Genomic DNA, 23,196 nt, shown 5'->3' on the forward strand with positions numbered 1-23,196 from the left:
TATCACCCCACCATTGCTTAACAGAGGCTGGCAGTGAAATACTGTTTGACTGCCATAGACTGTAGGTTTTTAGACCTGAAATATAGGCAATATGAAATATCGCACCCAGAGTCCATATCATTTTGAAGACTGTGCCACAAAAAAACTTTGTGGGGACAAATGTATGCCTCGCTCATTTGACAAGTTCTCCCCGGCCAAGTCTTGTGGCTTTACTTGTGAATGGCAAGATGGGAATTGTGGTTCAACGCATAGCTGCTGGATTACATGGTCGTCAGATCGGGGTGGAGGGATTAAGCATTCTTTCTAGATGGCATAAGAGTTCCCTCCTGGAGGGCGAAGGAATCGGAAAATTATTGCAAATTTTCCCGAGCAACTCTCATATCTGGGCAGCGTTCAGCAGGTATTGGCAGGCATCCCCTGTGAGGCCGCATTTTGCACGTGCTCTCCAGCACCAACAGAACTCAAGATTATGTTTCACTAAACGGCACAGCAGGGAACGCAGGGTGAGTTTCCAGTATCACAGTACACAAAACGCTCATAGGGATTACTGCACAGGGAAATGAAATTACGACCACCAGAGGCCGCCAGTTGCCATATCCTGATGTCTCTTTTTTGCCTGTTTGGTCTCTCACTGACTGTATCGCATTACGAGTTCCACCCACTGAACTGTATTGGTTCCACCTGTTCCCCCTGTGTATTTAATTTCCTTGTTCCCAGTGTTTCAGCGCTTGGTCTTAGTGTTGTGTTTGCATGCGGTTCAAGCCTCGGCCGTGCGCTCACGGTGTGTCTAGCAACCTTCCCCCCAACCAACTGGTTTCCTGTGTCGCTTATTGATGTGTTTAGTGAAACCTTTTGTTGTTTCGCTTACATTTGCTCGGTGTCTGTCTCTGTGTTTGGATCCCTGCCCTGGGTCCTCGTCATACAGGGAGAAAACAAACTAAGTTAATAACAGATTTATTTATTTTACGATTTTTTCCCTCACTGATCCTGACAAGCAGCCTATTGTTAAGATAGCGTTATGGGAAAGAAACCTCAGATATCCGATTGAGCAATAGACAAGAACGCTGTGCTGCAAAGTTTGAATACTTTTGCGGGGAATGCAATGAGATGATCAGTTCAACCGAAATGTTCTCAAGTGATTTAGCAGCGCTACGTTGTCTCGCATTTAATCGATCCTGTAACCGGAATGCATACTTAAGAATTGGTTAAGACTCATAAAATAAATAGATATTTGAAACTGACATTAAAGTAAATCATTTAATAATTAAATGCATTTCATCTCATGGTCAAGTCATTTACAGTAAAGGGGGGGAACTTACCTCAACCAGCAAATGGTAGACATTTTGCACAAAAACCGTTCACCACATGGACCTAGGTGAAGAGGTATTATAGAGCGAAACAAACTGAGGGTGATTAGCTGGTCAGGTTGAGAGAGCCAGTTTAGGAATTCTACCAGACCACCAGGGAACCCCCCTACTCTTTGTGTCAAGTGCGGTGGAATCTTTAACGACCTAATTGATTCAGAATCTGGGTTTAACATGTAATCCAAAAGAGGGCAGTGCCCCCTGTATTTTGGCATTGGGCTCTGTTTGGTTCATAGGCAAGACTGCCCCCTACTGGACCACCAACACCATTTCCAGCAGTAATTTAATTTCCCTCAACGTCTCAAATAAGCAAGCCTACACCTGCTTAGCTACTGCCAACTGACAGGAGTAGCCTAGGGTAAATAGCGGTATGGCTGCTCGCCACAGAGCATGTATAAACAAGTCAGTAAATAAATAAATAGTATTACATTGTGTGGATCTGATGTGGAAATATCGGATTCGGGCTATTATTGAATGATCTTAGATGTTAGTCCTTTGCACATGATAACAAATGCATCGTTAAATCCATGTAGCAGCTGTAATAAATAAGCTCTTGAAGTCGATACAAAAATAGATAAATCCAGATTCTCAGCAAGCACCGTATTTCTTCATGGACATAGCCTATCCATACACATTTGTGATCTCTCAAACCAGACCAAAAATGTACCAATTAAGCATTCCTACACTGTTATCTTGCTACATATTCCCATACCATTTCACCTGCTTCTTCCCTAAACTTACTAAACTGTTTTGGTATCACAGAGAAAAATCAATCAATGGTGGTTTCAATAGCAATTGCTGCAGTGGATGATAACTAGTGTGGAAACGAGAGTGGTGGTTTCAATAGCAATCGCTATTCCGAAACACAGAAGTAAAGTACCAGCGAGTGTGCATTCGTAATTTACCCCTGAAACGACTTGAGAAGTTGCGCTACGAGAGAAAAATAATATGTTAATATCTGACATATATGTCTCCTTCGGTCTACCAACAACATGAGTATAAATTCTGAATTGCACCGAGTAACGTCTATCTGTGCATGATTTTCGGTCGCAATAATCCGACCGATATTGCTGGACTCCATAAAACAGTTGAAACAGGCGCCTTTGTTTTCGAGGACAGTACAGTCGTTTTCAATCACAGCATAAAAAACATATAAGGTAGTGTATAGCGTAGCTCCTGGCAGTCGTAGCCTACAAACGAAAGGAATCTCGACGGAATACTACAATGTGTGTAGCCTACGTGTGTGAGAGAGAAAAAGCCCTAGTTTTGGCTTTTGAGAACACAGTTAGCTCAGACATTCCAATGGTGTGACACAGAAAGCCTCCCTTTATCTGCTTATCGGGGTGCAGTGGCGCAAACTATTGTCTTCATTCAAAGCGTCGGTTGGGAAAGCCCCCCTACGTTGTTAATACTGAATAATTATTTTGAAAATTAATCTGTCTGTCCTTGGAAACGTGGAAGTTGAAAATACGAAGTGCAGAGCGCTCATGGAAACATGACAGATCTGGACGCGATATTGCAAACGTAGTCGGCTTTGCATTGACAATGCGGTAAGTGAGAAACTTGCTTCAATGTATGTTGATAGCGCGCGCAAACACTTGCATTATAAAATAGTAGGCGATATGTTGCTTTGATTTCAAGATATTTTGATCAATATTAAGAAGCACTAGCCTACTAGGCTTTATTTTGGATTGGGAAGTATGCTCTGAGCGTTTGAAAGTTAAGATTTGTTTCGTTACGTGTAGACATCAACATAAGATCCATAGCTTGCTAGCCAGTGATCGGGTGTTTGTATCCAAAGCGACATTTCTGTTGCGCAAAACCAGTAGGCTATCATTCATACATAAATTTCCATTTCTATTGTACAGACTAGAGGTTAATGAACAAATAGTAATAAACACGTATTGTGACTCCTGAATGGTTCATGCATTACACACATAGCCTAAAACGTTGCTAGCTGTGGGTAGGGCTTTCTCGAGGGAACTGTCTTCCAAAGGTTTTCAGTGGTGCAATTTGCAAACATTCGAAAAGTTTATACGGCGGATTTATACGACTTTCTACAGAACAGTGTTCTTTCACCGGGAAGAACAGTAAATGGTTTGCAGGTAAGCAGTGTTTACGTCTGCTGAAAATCCCTGAGGATATTGGTTATTAACCTTTAACCCCAATGTGACGCTAAATTGAAAAAGTTCTCTATGTAGCGTAGATCGGACCACTTGTACTTCAACACCTTCATAATTTGTAAAAAAAAAAAAAAAAAAAATATGAAAATGTAGCATTTAAGGGACTTCTTGGACTCTTAAAAAATGTGCTGATCAAAACGTGGTTTATTAAAGGATGTGATTAAATCACCATCAACAACAACAATCACTGGGCCAATAATCAGTCAATAAATCAATATCAGACAAGATGAAGCCCAGTGCATCTTGAGTGTTTGGGGGGAGAAGATGGGAGAACACGATCATTATCATCTTATTAGTTTTAATTAGGCTAAGACTACTGTATATATGTGAGTCTGCTCGTAAAACCTCGGACGGGGTGGGGCTGTAGTGTATGTCTCTTCTTGTTTAGATGTATTTTTTTCACTTGCACCAGGCATATGTATTTTTTCACTTGTACCAGGGATTTTAGATTTGCACATATCTGCCCATTACCTTAACCATAAGGAAAATATACCTGCACTCTGTGAGTCATTCTGTTGAGTTTCCATTAGTATCCACACATAAGTCTCTTTGTCTCTTGGAGCTTACTGAAAGTGGATTTCTTACCAATTTCTTCCATATAGATCATTTTTAACATAGGTTGTGGCAGACACATTATTACTTACTTTTGTAATAATAATAAGAATAAGAATAATAATAATAACTTAAAAAAAAACAAAAAAACAGCAGTGCCCTGTGTTAGATTGGCAACCTGTCCAGGGTGTATTCCAGCCCTTTGCCCAATGCATGCTGGGATAGGCTCCAGCACTTCCCGTGACCCTGACCAGGATAAGCGAGTATAGATAATGGATGGATGGACAGATGGATAAAACAGCAAGCAATAAAAAACCGTAAGCATTTATCAGCCCAAGCACAAGCAAACTGTCCCAATAGGAATAAACAGGAAAATACTGTAGACATGCATAAAAATGGAATGTTCATTGACTGGATTTGAATCTTTGACCTCTTGGCCTTAAGGTAGCAGGCTTACTGTGCTGTCTGACAGATAGACTTGTTGCTGCATCCAGGGATAGGGTACTGAGCAATAGGCCTAGGTTCCCAACAATTAACTGCAGATAAGCAAAAGTAAAAAATAAAATAGCCTGCAAAGTGTCTCATCCTTAAACAAGATTTGCATTTTTGAGGGCATTATGAGATGTTTGAATATAGCTGTTATGTTAAAATTATGTGAACAGACTTGCTTACTGCAGCCATGGTTGTTTATGTATGTAGCTACTTGTTTTGACATAGCTTAAAGAAGAGATAGCCTAACAAATAGCAAATCAGTGTACATTGCATGTCAATACATCAAATGTTTTGAGAGGAGATGTTAACACTTTACAAAAACAGTAAATAAAGATGGTGGAAATCTAATATGGTTGGGACTTTATTGATCCTTGAGGGAAATGTATTGAAAATATCAGAAAATAGGCTGAAATGTACATAATCAGTTCATGATGTAGCCTATACCAAGTTTTGTGAAAATTGGTCAAAGAATCATGGACAAGATACGTCTATAATGGGTTTTTTTCAAATCTGAACTCTAAGTTTCATTGTTAGAGAAACATACCAAGTTTCATCTTTGGACATCAAATTGACAGGAGTTGTATGATTTTTGAGTTTGCATTATTAGTCATCTGCTATAGCACCGCTATTTGGCCAGTTGATGCCATATTGTCCGGGCACATGCTTGAAATGGTCTTCTACAAACATACCAGGCTTACTGAAGTTCCTTGTACATTTTATAGCCAAAGTGGCAGAAAAATAAGAACTAGAAGGAAAAACTGTAGAGCTCCAACAGTTGCGGTGCCTGGATCCTAAATAATAATGACAAAATCATGCCGCTAATCTTGGCTCAGTTTGTAGCACTGGTAATAATACTAGTGTGGCAACAGGAAGGAAAGTACCGTACAGCATTCCTGTATGAGTACATGAAAATAAAATATGCAGGTTACGCCTATGTTTTCACCCACAGCTTATGGCATGCAGAATATTCCTTAAAACGTAGTCTGACATTCATTGGAATGAATAGCGGAACACTGATCTGCCTTTTGTGGAGGTTGGTTCTGTTGACTGTAGACACCCTCCCCCAGATTGTTTAGAAATCCATGGCAACAGGTCTTGTACTGTTGTGCCCATTGGTGCTCCTGGAGATCATGTGTCTAACCCGCATAATGTGAATGACTGTTGATATTTTCAACTGCTGGAATAGTTGTAGAATGAGTGTGAATTGGCTGTGGTCATTTAAAGGATGGTATTTGTGCAAAAAGCATCTCTCTCCAGATAGACTTCTTATAGCCTATTCTCATATTCTTTTTTTTTCTCTCTCTCAATATGGCAATGGTCTTTGTAAAGTAAGACCTACAATATGAGTTCACAATAAATAAAAAATACAATAAATAAATAAATAAAAGCAAGAGTAGCCACTGGTGAAATCCATCGGGTTAAAAGTATGAAGTTGAGTTGCTAAGCTTTCCCTCCCTTCTCACAATCCTCCCCAATAGATTTCTCCAGAACCCCCCCCCCCCCCGTTTCCCTCAGTGAAACAGTCTCCACATTATTTCATGCACCAGCTTCAGTTCCACTGGCGTCTGTGGCCCTGGCTTCTAATCAGTTCCATATGCTTATTAGACGTTTGCATGAAATAGGTTCTGTGCGGTTTCCCCATTTTATACTGATTTCATAATTTTCTGGGTATCACTCCAATTTCTTTTTTTAAGGCTACAGGCCACTATATATTAAACATTTCTGACTCAAACATTTCGAAACTTCATTTTCGAAACTTTCCAAGGTAATGGGGGGGGGGGTTAGGGAGTAAGCTTAGCATGAGCAACAGCGATTCTGGCTTTGGCATTGTTAGTGCTTGCTCTAAATGCTAATATAAATGACTCCATAATCAGTTGAGTAACATAAGGGAAAGTAGTGTTCTCCGTCTGAGTTTTATGCATCAGTGACATTTAACATATCAAAGAGTTGGGCAGCAGTGGAATTTTGGGTCACGATCACATGGCTTGTCTTTGCGTGGGTGGTTGAAACATTGATGCGAGTTGACCGTGCTCCTTTTCTCTATTGTTTCCCCCCTACCGTTGGACCTGAGCTGTTGACAAAGCATCAGCAGTCATTTGTCCGTGCCGCTGGATTGGAAAGCCCAGCATTAGAATCATCTTTTCCCAGGGAAAATCATTTGGTGTGAGGTTGATTGCCGATAAATTTATGCAATCACTGGAACAGCTATATATCTATACTGTATGTACGATCATTACAGTGAGCATTTCCTGCAAAGGGAACGGTGTAAGAAAAAGTTGAACATCTGGTGTTAATCTGATCAATTTCTTGTAGCTTCGTGGATCTCTGAGGTCATCTCTGTGCTTGTTTCAAATCGACTGCTTGTGTTCTTTTTCAGCCTTTTGAAAATAAGATATTTTATGTCATTTGTTTATTTCAGTTTGTTCCGCATTGGTTAGAATTTCTCATGGTCCTACGTAAGGATGCTACTTTAGCTTCATTGTGTGAAATGGATGTCTTTCTGTAGTGTGACCTGCCAGTGATTCACTAGCCATTTACCTCATGGCTTAAACAAATTTGTATTGCACTGTAAAAAGTCATTTGGTATCTGTGCATGAACAACCACAAGGAAGGAAATTGTTTACATGAACTTAGGTAAAACTTGCGCAAATTCAAAGGAACTAATAAGGCTGCCGTACAGCCTGAATGGTCGAAGCGTCCAGCCGAAAAAGAAATAAACAAATAACTGAGGGATTTGGTTTCTGTCACCAGCATGTCGCGCGTGAGAAAGCAGGCGTCCTTGCGAAATGGAGCTTGACACTGCGAGACATGCCCCGTGCCGATGCAGCCAAACAAGAAACACCGAGCACGCTGCCAGAAGGAGCTGCTGGCACCCTCTTACTCATGCAGCACAAGCACGCGGAGATCCCTTATTGTTTACTTATCAGTGTACTAATCACACCGCACATGTTGTCACAGTGCACCGCCGCCAGCACTTTGACCTAATTAGCTCTGCAGTCATTAGATGAAGGAGCAGGACTTCGGGGCATCAGAGTTTGCTGACGGTAATTTCGTATTTAATTGGGATCCATTTCAATTAGATTAGGGAAAAAATATGAAAAACTCGGCTTTCAGAAGCACGATCTTGTTCCATGATAGCTCGTGAGAATAAAACTTCACTTTCAGTGCAGTCACAATTCCTGCCAATACAAAACTCACACTATAGATATACATATACACACACACATACAGGCTCTCTCAGGTATATTTTGTCATGAGCTTATCTCCTGTATGTCAGTGTATGATGACAGATTGCCAAGGTAAATATTTCATGAAAAGTAACTTTCGTTTCAAAATCACTGTGCATGTATGCCCAGTAGATATGTTTGAGAGTAGGTCTTGCCAGACCTTCTAAGAAGGCCCAACCCTCTGAGATGGTCATTAAAGTGCCTCCCATTCCCTCTAGTTTGTTCAGCGCTGAGTTCCATAGAGGAGGAGACGCGTGGGTCTGCAGAAAACCGCTTCGGCACGCACCTCTCCCTGGCCGATCTGTCCGGCGCAAGGCCTGGACGGTGTTGAGGTAAGGCGACGCTCCTTTTCGGCGGTGAATGTATGATTCATTTTTAGTGTATGTGCCGTATGCTTCCGACCAACCTTTACCCCAGTTTTTTTTTTTTTCTCCGTCTTGGAAAGACAGCGCCTTCGATTGAAATGAATGTGTGTATGGCCGTGACGTCGGCTGGTGTGCTAGCAGCAGAACTTTGATCGCAGCGAGTGCGCGCAGAGTCCGCCGAGCTCGTTCTGCGAGCGGACTCTGTAACGGGAACTCACCGGGAGGATTGATCTGTGATTATGGCTTATAAAGAGGCGGGTGTGCAGCTCTCTCGTTATCTGGTTCGGATGGTGAGATCAGGTAATAAACACAGTGTTCTGGGCAAAATAACAGCTCTCTTTGTGATTCAGCGACGTTAGAAACTAAAGCCGATCCACAGTTGACTCCCAGTCATTGTTTGTGCTTTCCCAGCAATAAAACTGCATCAGCGAATCACGCAGGTCAAAAGTGCACGAACCTTTGTGGAGCAGGAGGGAGACTGGCTGTCTGTTTAGACCATGTTGCACTCCCAAGTTTTAGAAGGCTGTGTAGCATTTAGGCGTATTAGATGTGTCTCAGATGTTAGATTTTAGAAATTTAGATGTTTTCTTGTCCCTCATTAAGAAAATTGTCTGATTATCATGAGAGGCGTCTTCCTGTTTAACTGCTGCGTTGGACTATTTGGGTTTTTTTATGACGGGCACATCTGGATATCCCTGTGATAAATATGGGTAAAGCTGCATGCCAAGCATGCCAAACCTGCCTGGTTTGAGGTGCCCTGCATTTGGTTGCTATTGTCCACGCTTGTGAACAATAGCGTGCTTATAGCCTGAGTCTAAAGCCGTGTCTAAAAGGTAACACACCGATACCACAGACTTTAATATGGTGAGCAGCAAAATTAGTGTATTACTCGATTTATGGATGTATGATTTTTGAAAATACATTTTGTAAATGTATATGATGAGTGCAAATGTGTTAACTGTGTGTTTAACTACCTATGACTCAATGTTATGCTCTTTGACAGTTGCATAAGCATAGCATAATCTCATTAGTCAGAGTTGTGCTTGGACAGGAGCTCGAACTAAAAACTCAAAAACGAGTCAGTCCAGTGTTTTCCATCTGGGTTATTCACCGCAAAACTACACTACTTGTGGGAACATTCTCAGAAAAATGACATCATCTCCTTTTTATCAGGTTCAGAGAGATTTCATTGAACAGATATGACATACTGTCGGCGTCTTTGTTTGACTGTGTATCTTTGGCCATCGCACGGTCACGGATGTTCACGGGCCAGTTGCCTTTGTTGTCTTCGCGGGAACGGCGCAAGTTGCGCTCGTGCGACGCTAGCTGTGCGCCAGGACGCTCTCTCACATTCCTCCCGTAAGAACCTGGACGAGCGCGGGGCCGTTTACTGGCCTCTGACCCAGATGCTACATGCCAGCCCAGCTCATTTCCAGTGGGGCCCCCGGGTCTGGCTCTATAGGGCACCTACTCATTTAGCAGGAAAGCTGCTGGTCCAGTGACGGCATCAGGAAGTACGATGACCCGCCGGAATGCTGTCCTGCCAGGTTTAACCTGAAGGGAGGACCGCGAGTGAATTTCGAGAGAACAGCCTGCGTTTTTGTTCTGCCGTCTGTGCTTCTCCAGCTGGCAGAGACGGGGCGGCCTGCGTGGGAGATTCTGAATCATCGCCCCGGGTCACCGGACCTGGCTTCTCCCCTGTAGAGTCCACCCGAGCACCAGCTCGCTGGGTCGCTGCGTGCCCTCTGAATGATGACCGTCTCCTCACAGCCAAACTGCAGGCGTGCAGGCTGTTGGACTTCAGATTTTCTGCTGGCTGGCCGTGGGAAAGTGGGACTTCAGCTTGGAAGCGTGGGTCTGCGTCAGGGAGGTGCTGTGACGTGTGGCTCCCAGCTAAAGGCCTGTTATTGATAGCAAACTTGGTCACTCTGTCTGATTTGCCTGCTCTGATCTTTGTAGAGTGATTCCGGCATCAACCATACCTGTGGCACAAATGGACTGTATTTCTGATAAGTAGGGTAGGCATTCATTTTTGGCTTCTTCTTTCTTGTCTTTTTGCAGGCTTCATACTAAAAAGGTTAAATTGTAAAAACACTTATGTACATTTCTTTACTGCCCGGCGTACAAAATATATATATTTACAGGTTAATTATTGCATCATTTTATTTTCTCTAAATTGTTCTCTTTGTTCACAAACCCATCATCATGGCGATGCATATGATGTCTGCCAAAATATTTTCTGGATCTAGAGCCGAAGGGGAAATGAAAAGAGTGACTCTGGTCAGAGGTGGCTGACATGAGATCGGAAAAAAATATAAAACAGTGGCTGAATGTTAAAAAAAGAGCCAGCTGTCTCTGCCAGCGCCTCAGTTTGTTGCCTTTTCTGTGGGATTGGGAATGCAGCGAGGGAGTAGTGCTGGACTAGTTAAAGTGACCCCGAATCACTGATTCTCCTCCCTAATCCCTTTGGGCTGCACTCCCCTACGGAGGCCTTGCATTCCCGCCGCCCCCACGCGTTTTGCCGAGCGCGGCTTTCTGCCGCTGTCAGGCCGCTGGGACAGCCGCGCGGTTTCCTGGGAAGGTTCGTTACGCCTCGCGAACGCGTACCGCGGGGGGGGGAGATGCGCGGCGTCGCTCATCCTCGGCGAGAGAGCGCGATCGCACGGCGCGGACGAAGCGGGGAACCGCGAAACGTCCGCTTCGAAACCGCCGGTCACCTCGGGGAGAGGCCTTTCCGAACGCGCTCGCTTCGCTCTGCGCGAGGGTCGAGGCCGAGTTATGAAATAGCTATTAAAAGAAGCGTGAGTGAGGCCTAAATCATCTCTGAAGACTCAACACGGCTAGGCGTGGATAAGGAGAGTCACAGTCTGATTCAGTCTCAGTCTAAACTGCCCAAAAAGGTATGTGGTTTAGAGGAGGATGTTATCTGGATGAAACTCTTTGACGAAACTCAAATATTCACCATGACTGGCAGTTTCCGATTTTTAATTGTCTTTCTCTTCTGAAAAACTTCATTTTGAGGTGTAAAGAACAAAGTAGCTCTCAAATGCAAGGGAACTTAATAAGTTGTGATTTCCTAAGGTTTGCCCTGTGTGTACTTCCTATGCCTATGAGGTGCATTACAAATATCATTCTGTAGACACTGATGAGCGTGCGTGTAAAGTGACGAGGTATTGATCTGGGGGGGGGGTACAGCTGGACATGAGTGAAATGTTACACAAGCATTTTATTGTTTTCCTTTGGGGTCTTTTTTTTGTTGATAGATGTTGATGCCAAAGTGTGTTATTCCTTCTCTTTTTTTCCCCCTAGTCTGTGAGATCCCAAGAGGTCGAGCAAGCCAGTGGGAAAGAGGAGGGGGCGAGACTAGGCTCCACTGAGACGCGCATCGCAACAACACCCCCAACCCCCCCCACCCACCACCCACCACCCCGTCGAAAGCTGAGCGGGAAGCAGAACATGTGACCGGCCGATGTAGGAGAGTTTATTCAGGAAATTCTTCCCTCGTCGAGGATTTCTCTCATCCGCCTGGTTTTCGCAGCTGGAGGGGCTTTTCTGTCCGTTTGTGACCAACCCCCAAGCCTCCCCTCCTTCCCCCCTCTTCCACTGCCGGCCAGAGCATGCCCGTTACGCACGTGCCCAGTAGGAACCCAACCTGGTTGTAGACTGTGGAGCTTTGCACCCTTTTGCTGGATTTTTTTGCTCGCTCTAAATGCTCTGCGATATGAACTTGCGTGAGGAGGGCCGGAGGAGTCGCTCGTGTCCGTGTGTCCCCATGGCCCCCGAGGAGCCGGGCTCCCCCGTCATCGGATCCCAGGGCCGGGGGAGGGGCGCGTCTGCTCCGCCAGCCGGGGCCGGAAATATCCCGGGCCCCCCCGACTGCAGCCTGACTCAGCAAAACGCCGCGCCAGAGGGGGAACTACCTCGCAAGTCACCCCCTCCCCCGGCCGGCGCTGGCCAGCAGCGCCGCCAACCCGCCTCGGCTTCCGCCGCGCCTCCCGCCCCCGACGCAGCGGCGTCCCGCGAGCTGGGAGCCGAGCAGCCGGCCCCCGCCGTCCACGTCTACGGTCCCAGCTGCGGCAGGGAGGGCGGGGGCGAACTGTATTGGGACCAGCTGTGCGGGACACGTGACCCGGCGGAAGTGCGGCCGGCCTGCCTGGAGTCCGCCGCGACTGGAGAGAGCCGGCCCCGTCCGGGAGAGGCCGGCCCGCCGCCCGCGACCCCGCCCGCTGGCGGCCCGCCAGGAGCCGGCGGCCCGGACGCTCCGGGGCGGGGCTCCCGCGCCGACGCGCTGAGCCGCGAGGCCGGCGGCTGCCGGTACGTCACGAGGAGAGGCAGCCTGCCCGAGACGTCCCTGCCCGCCGGGGGCTCGCGGGGGGACAGGGGCGCGGCGTGCGCCCGCTGCGCGAAGGACGGCTACTCCAGTTTGGAGAGGGCCTCCCGCCGGAACAGGGCCAAGGCCTCCGTCTGCGGCTGCTCCGCTCAGGGCGGCCCGCTTTTCAAACCGAGCCCGCAGACGGGCCTGCGGAACACCGGCGGCGGCGGCGGCAACGGTGGCGTCAACGGCCTGCCGGAGTTTGTGCGCAACAAGAAGGAGCGCTCCACTCTGCTGGTCCGGAGGTACTACAAAAACAACCGGGAGGTGAAGAAGTCGGTGTGCACCGGCACCAGGGCGATCGTGAGAACCTTGCCCTCGGGTCACATCGGGGAGCGGGGGTGGCTGGCCGCCTGCGGAAGAAGGTCCCGCGCGTGCGAGAGGCGCGTCGGAGCGGCCAGAGGACACGGCGCCCTCCTTCAGCCCGGCCTCCTGCCCGCCTGCGCACGTCTCCGCTGCCTCCGCGGCGGCCGTCCAGAGGTAAGGCCCGTTTGTTTTTCGCGAGGAGGCTTCACCCGGCATGAAAGGGGGCTTCTGTTATGCCTGCTGACCTGTCACCCGCGAGATTCTCTTTTCTGCGCCGTTGTGAATTCCACACTGTGCTGTTCACGTCCAACAAAATGATGAACGGCGTATTCACGGTATTTTTACAGTATATTTATATTTACCAGGATGTGTCTGTTGTACTGTTGCACTGCTCGCTCAAAACTCATTTAAGGGACTTTAAACTGATGTGTTTCATTTGAAGGGGTTTTGTGTAATGGCATATAACTACCACCTGACACGTGTGTCCTCCACGTTTGGGACTGCAATCAGAATCTCTAGGTATTTCTCCAACCGCTAAATATGGCACTGCACAGCTTCCAAGTGTTTGTCTGCCTCTTGACATGTGTGGGAAAAGCAGGGGTTAATTCCTTTGGTGCCGTTCCCCGTGTGATAAAATTCTCAGTACATTGGCAGCGCTACAGAGATGGGGATTCCCACTGGAAAACATATTGTAACAATTAGCCAGACCGCATGAGCAATTCCTGCACCTCATTGCACGGTGTGCCAGGGAGAGTAGAAATGAAATCTGTTCACATGCTCCCCCCTCCCCAAAAAAAAAGGCACTGTACTCTAGACTCGCTGACGAGACATGACAACATGGAATAATGATGTTTGTTTGAGATTTGTTGAGGGCTCATAAGGAACTGGTTATTTTCAGTTTAACTTAATTTAGTGTCAAATGTTATAAGAGGAGGGGGTGGGTAAGAGAGCTCTGTTTTTCTGTGGGTAAGTGTCTGGTGGAAATCTTTCAGAGTAAGTACCTGCAAGCATGTGGATTTTAATGAGGCTTTCTTGTCCACCAAGCTTGACCATTTTTTGAAGGTTTCCCAAAGAAAGCATGGCTATCTTTTATGTTTCAGACTCTGTGTTACTAGGCTGTTGAAATGGTGAACGCTGCTTGGAAAAGCAGTGGGAAGAGTAAATTTTGCTGATAAATTGGACACAGTTGAGAATCCACAGTGTGCTTAATCCACTCTGTGGTTTATACACAATAGTGATTTTCCACTATGAGCATGGTAATATGAAATGGCAATAAAAATCAAATTGGCTCATTAAAACATATTGGTTGGAGGTCTGTGTTTTAATAGCTGGTCGTTTATTATATTTGAGTAAGGGAACCTAATCCCTCCCTACACATATTTGCCAACAATGTTTATGGCATCAAGGTTATTAGCCTACTGATTTGGGGAATTATTATGGGCAAAGCATTCCCTCTAGAGCTCCCTGATTCTTCTGTATTTTTAACTCATAATGCAAATTCTCGTAGCCCCCTTTGACAAAGACATCTGCAGAAAAACAGTATTTTAATGAAATGTGAATTAAACGGATAATGGTTAAGTCCTCTTTGGTAACGCTAGCAGCGAGAGCCTGTCTCCAGCCGCAGGTCCGTCTGTGAGGCCTCTGGCTGAGACACAATGCACTCTTTGTGTTCTCTCTTTTGATCTGCGGACAATGTCGGCGAGCGGCAACGAGGCCAGCATGAGCTGCAAATAGGCGTCTGGTCGCGAGCCAGACTAACGGATGCCTCGGCCACGTCTGTTTTTCGGGCGAGGAGGAGCGGAGTTACACGTGTAGCCCCTGCGTTCGCTTCAGGCCCTTTTTTGAACCGAAGCGTCGTTTTTCTGAGCGCGCCCGGTCGTCGGGCTTCGGAAAGGAGGACGTGCCGTACGCGATCATTTCATTTTTCCTGCGTCTCCTTTTGTGGTTTCTTAATGAAGGGCGATGGCGAGCGAGGCTCTGCGTGCCCCACGGTGGGTGGCGGTGTCACGTGCTCTCCGTGATTCACGTTCTGAGCTCAGCCTAATGGTATTTCCCCCCCCCAGCCAGAGAACAAAACGTTTTGACTGATTCAGGTCTGCCTACGGTCGACAGCTCTTGACAGCTGGGTCACATTTTAAAGACGTTCATTGTCCATTTGGAAAGATTGGGCTCCTATGCACTGTCTGTAAATCCCTATCTAACACTGGGGGATTTGGATTCGGGCCTGTAAGGTGATCCAGGATTAGTCACAAGGGGGAATATTACTGCATTAAAGGCCCGTACTCTGGAGAATTCAGTGTGTGTACCTCTTCAGTAATGACTACCATACTTTATGGCTGTGTAAAATCTTATAGAGCAATTGTTTCAGATAGAAATAACATGGAACTATCAAAACACATGATAAAATGTATCTGGTTGTAATATTTGGCCATACGTTCATTTTGTTTCTATTTGAAATAATGATGCTATGTCACTTTGGTGCAGTCCATTGGTTTGGCATGGAAAAGGAAAACACTGCTTGAGTTCACGAAGTGAGCCTTTGCTAAAATGGCAAATACTAGCCTAATTTTGGCTATATATTTGCACCCAACTGCCTTAATCTTTTAGTTGAAATGTTTTCAGTGGATGTGTGCAGAACATGGCTAATATCATTATTATTATTTTTTTTTTTTTAATTGAAAACTTTTCCTGCATTTGAGCTATTTTTTTTGTTCTGGATGGTTGAGGAATCTAGAGAGGAAATTTGGTTGGCATCGCATTGTTGGGCGACTCCACTCCTGTAATGGGCTTTGAAAAATGATAGAATTTTTTCCGGTCCTGATATTAAGCCGTGCGTTCAGTCCGGCGGCTCTGAGAATAGGAAATCTGCGCAGACGCAGTGATTTCAGTCCGCGCTCGGCGCTGTGGGATTCCGTGGAAAAGTGCTGATCACGGGTTTCTGTTCTGCCGGGGAGAAAGGAGCCGTCGTGCGGCGGGCCGGATGAGTAACGGCTGACAAAGTGCAGCGGCGTCGCTGGCGGGCCGCTGGAATCGCCGCCGCAGAGCGTAACTCACGAGCGCTAGGCCGCGCGAGCACTCGCCGCCTCAGAATAAAGCTCAGTTAGTGTCGCTGGCCGCAGCGCCTGCAGACGCTAGCTTTTTATTGCTCCTTTGTGGTGGGAAAATATGGTTCGTATCAAGTCTCTACGCTCATGGTCTCGGCTAATAATGAGCCCATTGAAAAGGTTAATAATCAAGACGCCTGTCAAAACAGAATCTTTAGTGTTCCCGCTACGTTGCCGTGGAAACCAAACACACGCTTGCAGACGGGCACTGTGAGACCTTTGTGCTTTTTTTTTTTGCCTGCGTTTCCCCGCTTAAACCGCCATCGTTAAAGGTGATCTGTTTTTCCCTCCCTTCTTGACCTCGGTAGAGGAATTCCAGGGTGTCCAATGTACAGTATTTATTTGCAGAGCTAACGAAGTGGGCCAAAACACACAGGGTTGTGGATTGGGTTTAGCCAGGAGGAGCCAGAGTGAGACAGGGGGGACCCCCAGCACAGTGGAGGAAGGCCAACCCTGTTCCCTCTGACCACCGCCCTGACCCCAGGCAGGCGGAGCCACTCTGGAAGCTCTAGAACCAGTAGCCTAATGCTGGTGTACAAATTGGCATCCGGTCAAACGGATTTTGCACTGTCCGCTGACATTAGCAACCGCCTCGCTTTGCGCATTCAATCACTCGCGTGCAGCACGTTCCGCTTCGCCGTTTTCAATGCCCTGCAGTTCGTGCATTTACTTGAATTAATTTGCATTTACTCAAATGGAAAATGAAACACAGCCACCTAATTGTAGCTCGTTGTGCAACAGGACGACAATTTTTCATTTCATATGAAAAATTCATAGTGTTATGTCATCAAAGGCTTTTGTCGGCTGCCTCTAGGTAATTGTTCGGACAGGTTAGTGCTACTTGTCACGATTGCTAATTTAGCTAGCTGATTAACAAGATTCAACAAAACAGCCGTACCTTGTCCTAAATTTCCATATTCATCAGGAGACATTGTCTCTGTCGGTGAGGTTAATCAAGCAGCTGACCGGGTAGATGCCCCTGTTTGTCCACGGAAACTCCGCAAACACGTCTACCTCAAATTAATGCACACCTGCCACCAGGTTGCTATGAAAACATTGCGAAAATCCATTTGTTTGGACAGCACACCAATCACATCGCCTGGCTTCCTGTAATTGGGGTCATGTGCACGCGCTGTGTTCTTCCAGCAAGTTTGAACAAAGACCTCTGCTTCCCGTAATTGGCTTCTTCGCCTCTCCTGACAAACAGATGTTAATGTCTGGGATGAATTGGCTGCCGGAAAATAAAGAGCGAAAAACAAAACAAACAGAAAAGGGCCCAGCCGCCCAGTTAAAAAGGCGCCCAGCTTTCAAATTAGCGGGGTCTGTAAGGAAGAGGACCTAAACCTTCTCTGACCCCCCCCGTCATCTCAATGGATGTACGGGAAAAGGACTGGCGTGCAGTAATTCATTTAAGGCCACATATGCTCAGATTCTGGCCCGCGGGTCACAGGAGAAATAACACCGGGACCATAGGTCTCGCTGGGGAAGGAGATAGTCGTTAGCATGCTGTGAGCAGAGAGTGAGTCACGCTCGCCAAGGGAAATAACCGAGGAGTTAAAGCAGACCCCAACACAGAAGATAAAAAAAACGAGCTAAAATGTGAAGTAATGGTATACAATTCAAAGGGCAGGCTTGGCTCTGTATAGAGATTTATTGAGAATATAGAGGGGGATTTCCATCCAGGTAATGACTAATGGAAGAAGAAGTGTGGATGTGAATATCTTCTAACTGACGCAGAAGTCTGACATTGGTAAGATATATTTCTATAAATTTTGCCGTAGAATATCAATCTGTTTTTACGGTGGAAGCCTTTAAACTCAATCTTTCAAGGGAGCATCTATCAATCAATAATGCATAGTACATCTGTACTGTGTAGTAATCTTTTACAGTATCTCACATTTCTGCCAGGTCAAATGTAAATCTTTTCCAGCTTTTTCAGTCTAGGTCTGGTTTTTAAGAGGATCTATGGTGGGTGTGGTTTAGCCCGAAAACAAATTTTGTCTGAAATTACCATTAAAAAAGTGACGTGCCAGATTGCTATAGTTACACCACTGGACTCTTTCTGTGGTTCACTGCAGGGATGTAGGGACAATGTTTGTTGTTAATAAAGTGCCAATGTTTTGCCCTGCTTCTTTGTGTATAAAAAGGTACAACAGAAAAATGTCAGTGTTCAGAACTTCTTTCTCAAAAGTAAATAACAAAACAAATTAATTATCATGCTGCCAGGCACTAAAATCTTATAAAATATGTAAATGTTCCAAATCTGCTGTCTGGAATGTAAGAACCTCACTTTGTGACCAGAAGCCCAGTGAGCACATTTGAGTACTGTCTGTCAGAACTTAGAAATTAAAAATCTGTCAGAAATTTTAGTATTCCTTCCATTTTTATTTTATTCATTATTGTGTTTATAAACAGAGTGGCAAAGAACTAGCTTCTGCTTAATTTTTACTTGGTAACCATCAATGCAGTGGTATTGCTTTTGTAAGAATTATAACTTCACATAATCCTAGAATGAATAAAAAGACTGGTGTATGATCCATAGCATATTAAATTGGTTAAGTCAAATTTAGGCTAATACATCAACATTATTTAATGCGAACAATTTTGTAGCCTGCTGTATTTCAGGCTCTTAAGCCTGTACTATCAGATTGCATTTGAATATGAAAGACGGAGCAAAGCTCTGGCAGGAATGTCACTCAAATATATGATTCCACTTTTCTGTGGGCGTTCTTTCAGAACCGTGAATGGTTGTGTGTTGATCTTTGTTCCAAATTCCGTGGTCAATTATTAGGCTACTAATTGCATCTCTTTTTCTTTTCATACGTAATGAATCAAACCTTACTTTTTGCTTGACGCGTTCTACAAAAAAACATAGAAGTAAATGCATTTGTGATTTACAAATTGGACTAATTCACTAGGTCACGGGAATGGGAGGAGGTAAAATCAAGCATTCTCTCAGAACTCCACAAACTGGCCGGATTCTCCCATGCTCTCTGGACTCTTATGCAATCCGTGGCCCAGTCTGGTCCAGATAAATCTCAGTTTCCACAACTGGATGACATCCTGCAGTACATTTGCCATCTGTTTTCATTGCACTGAAAAACCAGGTCAAAGTGCATACATGAGAAAACGGAGAGAAATACTACAACCTCTACCCTTGGTAGCAACCCTTCATTAGTCCTTCAAAAGAGGAGATGTGGGCATTCTCAGCTTCTGTTTGATTCTCATATGAGTTTAAAAATACCAGGGAAATTTAAGATGGCAGTAGTGCTTATAAACAGCCCCCACTTGACTCCTGATATATTTAGTTAAGAGGAGCAACTTCACTTAGTAGCCTAATGCCTTAAATCACACTCTCTGTCAAGGCATTCTGTTGCAATATGCCTAACATCCCGCAGCCTATATGTTCTATAATACAGTAACTACTTTCTATGGCACATTTGTTTCTGCAGGTTTAAGTGCAGGACCTAACTTTGTGTAGCTATTGTACTGCCTGGTTAAGGAACCAAGACTTGTGTAATGTTGCCAGGAAATCCCCTTGTCTGCTGGCTGGAATCACGAAATTGAAAAGTGAATAATGGATGTTGATCCAAAGTGGATGTCCGATTAATTATTCTCAGAGATTGAATTTAAGTACAGGAAAGAAATACACAAGCCCTTTCCTGTAAAGCAATGGATCTGGATGAAATTACTGTTACTACAGAAATAACCACATCTCCAAAATCCATGGTGATGAATGAGATCGGTACACATTACTACAAATTCATTGAACAAAGAAGCGTATGGCCGAGTGCGCCAACACTATGTGCACTTCCAGGGGTGTCAGCCAGTGTTTTTCTTCGGTTAGCCATGGCCTGAGTCCAGTGAGAGGGACAGAGTTGTTTTTATTACCCCTGGTCTTGAGCCACGCTCCGATGTGAAATATGTTTTATTTGTACGTGCGTTTCATGTGAACTCAGAGGCAGGATGAGCTCAGGCCCTCTGGGGAGCGTAAAGCAGAGCCGAAGATGATGAGGATTACCCGGGCAGAGGTCAGAGGGTCAGAGGTTATCGGCGACTCTGGAAGTTTTTAATCAAAGGTGAATGAAATATGGCTCAAGCAACAGTAGGCTATTTACACAAGCCCCCAGTGAATACAGGATGCCGCGGTGCAGTTAGCCAAGGCCCAAGTAGCATTTTCCTTCTGAACGTGTGTCAGGAACCTGGTGTCCTGCAGCTTTTATGTTGTGTGAAAGCAATTATGTTTCAGTCCGAAGCGTCCAAAGTGCCGTAGTTCTGTCGCTCTGTTGCTCAGCCAAAGTTGCAATGTTGTTTTGTCTTCATTTAGAGGACAACTTGAACTTCGTCCTTCACGGCAAAATGAGCAAACAACCAGTGGTGTTGTTCCGTTGTTTTACATTCGGATAAAGTCGCCTTTCAAAGCGTGTGGCTGGGCTCATTTAAGAAGAGTGGCCGATGAAGGACTGATGCTTTTATTTGGAAAGTACTTGCGTTTCAGGTGGATGTACGATGTTACACAGGAAGCTCGTCCTGCAAATGCAACATCCGAGTGTGGAATTGCGCGGAATAGAAAGAACAGTCAACAGAACGGCAGGTGCTACCGCAGTGAGTGCGTGCTCCGGAAACTGCACTTCTTGCTTCGGACACGTCTGCTGGGAGCACTGCTTTTGCTTACACACCGCTTAGAGGCCACGTTGTTTGAGCTCCTTTTAAATGACTGGTTGTAGTTTAACTGGTGGTAATAACTCCTGCTTAGAGATACAGTTTATTTAAACAGGTTGAGGTGTGGGCTCTGGGCTGGCACATCCCAGCTAAAACAGTTGCTCGTAGTCTAAGCGATGCGCCCCACAGTCTGAAACCAGTCTTAATCAAAAAGGCCTGACTATGGCTGGCAGGAACCAACGATGATTGTCCTTAACCTGTCGCAGACAGGATGAGTTTCAGTCAGCGGGCTGTTTAATGCCATTTTCAGCTCCTCTGGATGACTGGGTGCTTTGCTTTCTGTGTGCAATTACAGACCTTCAGGACTGTAATTACACCCCTCAGTTAGTGGACTGTAGAGTGAAAAATGTGGCAGCCTGCTGTGCAGTCTTTGGAGGACGTGCTGGCGAATGCAAATTGACAAATTGACAGAGGATGTTGCGGTGATGGGGTGGGCACAAATTAAAAATGAGCCATTCCAAGCACCAGTGGAGACATGGATGGTTGGGGTTTATAAAAGCCCAAACATGGTGGCTGAATTTCAGAATCGTGCTCATATCAATCATTGTGGCATCTTGGTATGATGCATGCATGATACATGGGTCTGTATCCTGGACATTCTGAACATTCCTTTTTAAAATGTTTTTCTCCCTAACCCCGGTCGAAGCTACCGCCAATTTCTATCATCCTGCGGCGCTACCAACTGCAGTCGACACTGGCACGGCGGGGATGTACCGCCATTAGCATGGAGCCATGACAGGATGAGCCACCCAGCGGTCTGCCCCACTCCGGACATTTTTGACAGAACAGAGAAGACGACGGCGCTATATCGGACCAAAATGTGTCCGAGAGGAACGCCTAATCACGCACCTTCAGAAAGCACACAGGGGGGCCAGACACAGCCCCAGGAACATTCTGGCGGCCCTGTTTTATGTTCGAGGGCTGCAATTTGACGTGTGAAAAGCAGACCCCCTCAGACTGTCACCCCGAGGTCGGCGGGCCACGCGGCAGGTGTGGCGGGCCTCACTTCTTTCTGCTCCGGAGGAGTTCCGCCATCGCACAGGAATGCGCGTGTGGGAACTGCTTCTCCCACTGCGGCGGTGCAGCCGCATGCGCCGATTAGGGTGTGTGCGCGGTCTGCTCAACCAGATGTTCCTGCTGTGAAATGTGTCAGGAGAAACACAACATGCCTAAACAGGCATGATTTTAAAAAACAAAACGTTCATTCAGACAATGTTGAATTAGTAAGTTTGAATTTTGGGCAATGTGATGATCATGGCTTTTAAAGAGTAGATGAATTTGAGATTAATAGTCGTCCCAGAATCCCAAATTTATTCACAACGGTTTGGAGCCCATTGTCCTTTACGTATTTGGCACCGGTGTAGGTTAACCAAAGCCCATTTAGCAGTTGTTCGACAGTACAGTGTATCAGTTATGCTGTTCTCATTACATTTTTCTGGGCCCAAACATTGAAAAGTGATCAGTATTTTGGTAAAAAATATCTTGTTCATAAAAAATGACATGCTTTTTAAAATGAAAAAAAAAAGTTTTTCAGTTCAGAAATCTTTATATTACTTGGATCTACACAGCATGTCATCTCTCTGATGTGAGAGATCAGCGGTGGTTGGTTTTGAACACACGCTCCCTTGTGTCATGTTAACAGATGCTTTTGACCTGGAATGTTGTGAGTGAACCTGTTTTGATTCAGTGGGAAAATTAAGAGCACGCAAGGTCACATACCCCATTTTGTATTCTCTGGAGGGAATGCACTCCTTGGTTCTATGGTCTCATGACACTTGTCTCTGCTCTGTTTAACAGAACTACACCCAGAAATTGTACTGAATACAGTGTACTGGTAGGCTAACCTCTTATGAATGGAACTGTGACCTCTAGCTGGTGACATTACCATATGTATTCATGCTCCGCTCTCACTCTCTTTTGCTTTTTATTTATTTATTTTTGTTTTGTTCATTATTCCTTTTATTCAGAGGGGCTTCTATTCTCAGTGGCATTGTGCACATATTCAAAATGTGAAACTTGCTTGTCTACCTGCTTGGGAAGCACTGTAATTGTAGGTAACGTGTGTAGTTGGTGATGTGACTTACTGGGTTTTTTTTAGGACGGCTGCACTTGGTTGTGTTGGGATGGATGCTCTTGGTTGCCATCTCGTGGCACACTAAGGTACTTATGTTGTCAAGCTGAGAGTTAAATTTTCAGTGCTCTTCATACTAGTAAAAATGCAGATTTCGTTGGCTAGAACCACAGTACTGTGTGTGTTTGCTTGCGTGTCTGTAGGCATTTATTTGATAAAACCAACTGTTCCTCTGAATTTATACAGCTTTCATGATGCTTACTATTTGGTCGTGGATCACTAATCTATCCAAAGTTGGTTCTGTAAGAACCTGGATGTACAATCTTGCATCTCTAGCTGCTGAACATCTACTGAACTACTATTCTGTACTTAAGTTCTGTTCCACGTTTGCCATTCCACAACAGCTGCAACTGGCTTACATCTCGTGTCATTATATTT

At 45.4% G+C, this 23,196-nt stretch overlaps 1 protein-coding gene across 7 annotated transcripts in view; it reads left to right on the forward strand.

Moving 5' to 3' along the window:
• Positions 1 to 2,263: 2,263 nt before the first annotated feature.
• plce1 (phospholipase C, epsilon 1) overlaps positions 2,264 to 23,196 on the forward strand; it is an 82,360-nt gene continuing 61,427 nt past the window's right edge. For 2 of the 7 annotated variants that reach the window (XM_064319406.1, XM_064319416.1), the window contains exons 1-3: positions 2,266 to 2,914; positions 8,037 to 8,150; positions 11,493 to 13,035. In XM_064319406.1, the coding sequence (XP_064175476.1) occupies positions 11,893 to 13,035 (1,143 nt within the window). In that variant the 5' untranslated portion in view covers positions 2,266 to 2,914; positions 8,037 to 8,150; positions 11,493 to 11,892. Of the gene's footprint in view, positions 2,915 to 8,036; positions 8,151 to 11,492; positions 13,036 to 23,196 lie in introns of all 7 variants that reach the window. The other 5 variants (XM_064319396.1, XM_064319386.1, XM_064319422.1 and 2 more) reach the window with 5 other exon arrangements.

The sequence above is a fragment of the Anguilla rostrata genome, chromosome 2 (genome assembly GCF_018555375.3).
Source record: "Anguilla rostrata isolate EN2019 chromosome 2, ASM1855537v3, whole genome shotgun sequence".
Classification (NCBI taxonomy): Eukaryota; Metazoa; Chordata; class Actinopteri; order Anguilliformes; family Anguillidae; genus Anguilla; species Anguilla rostrata.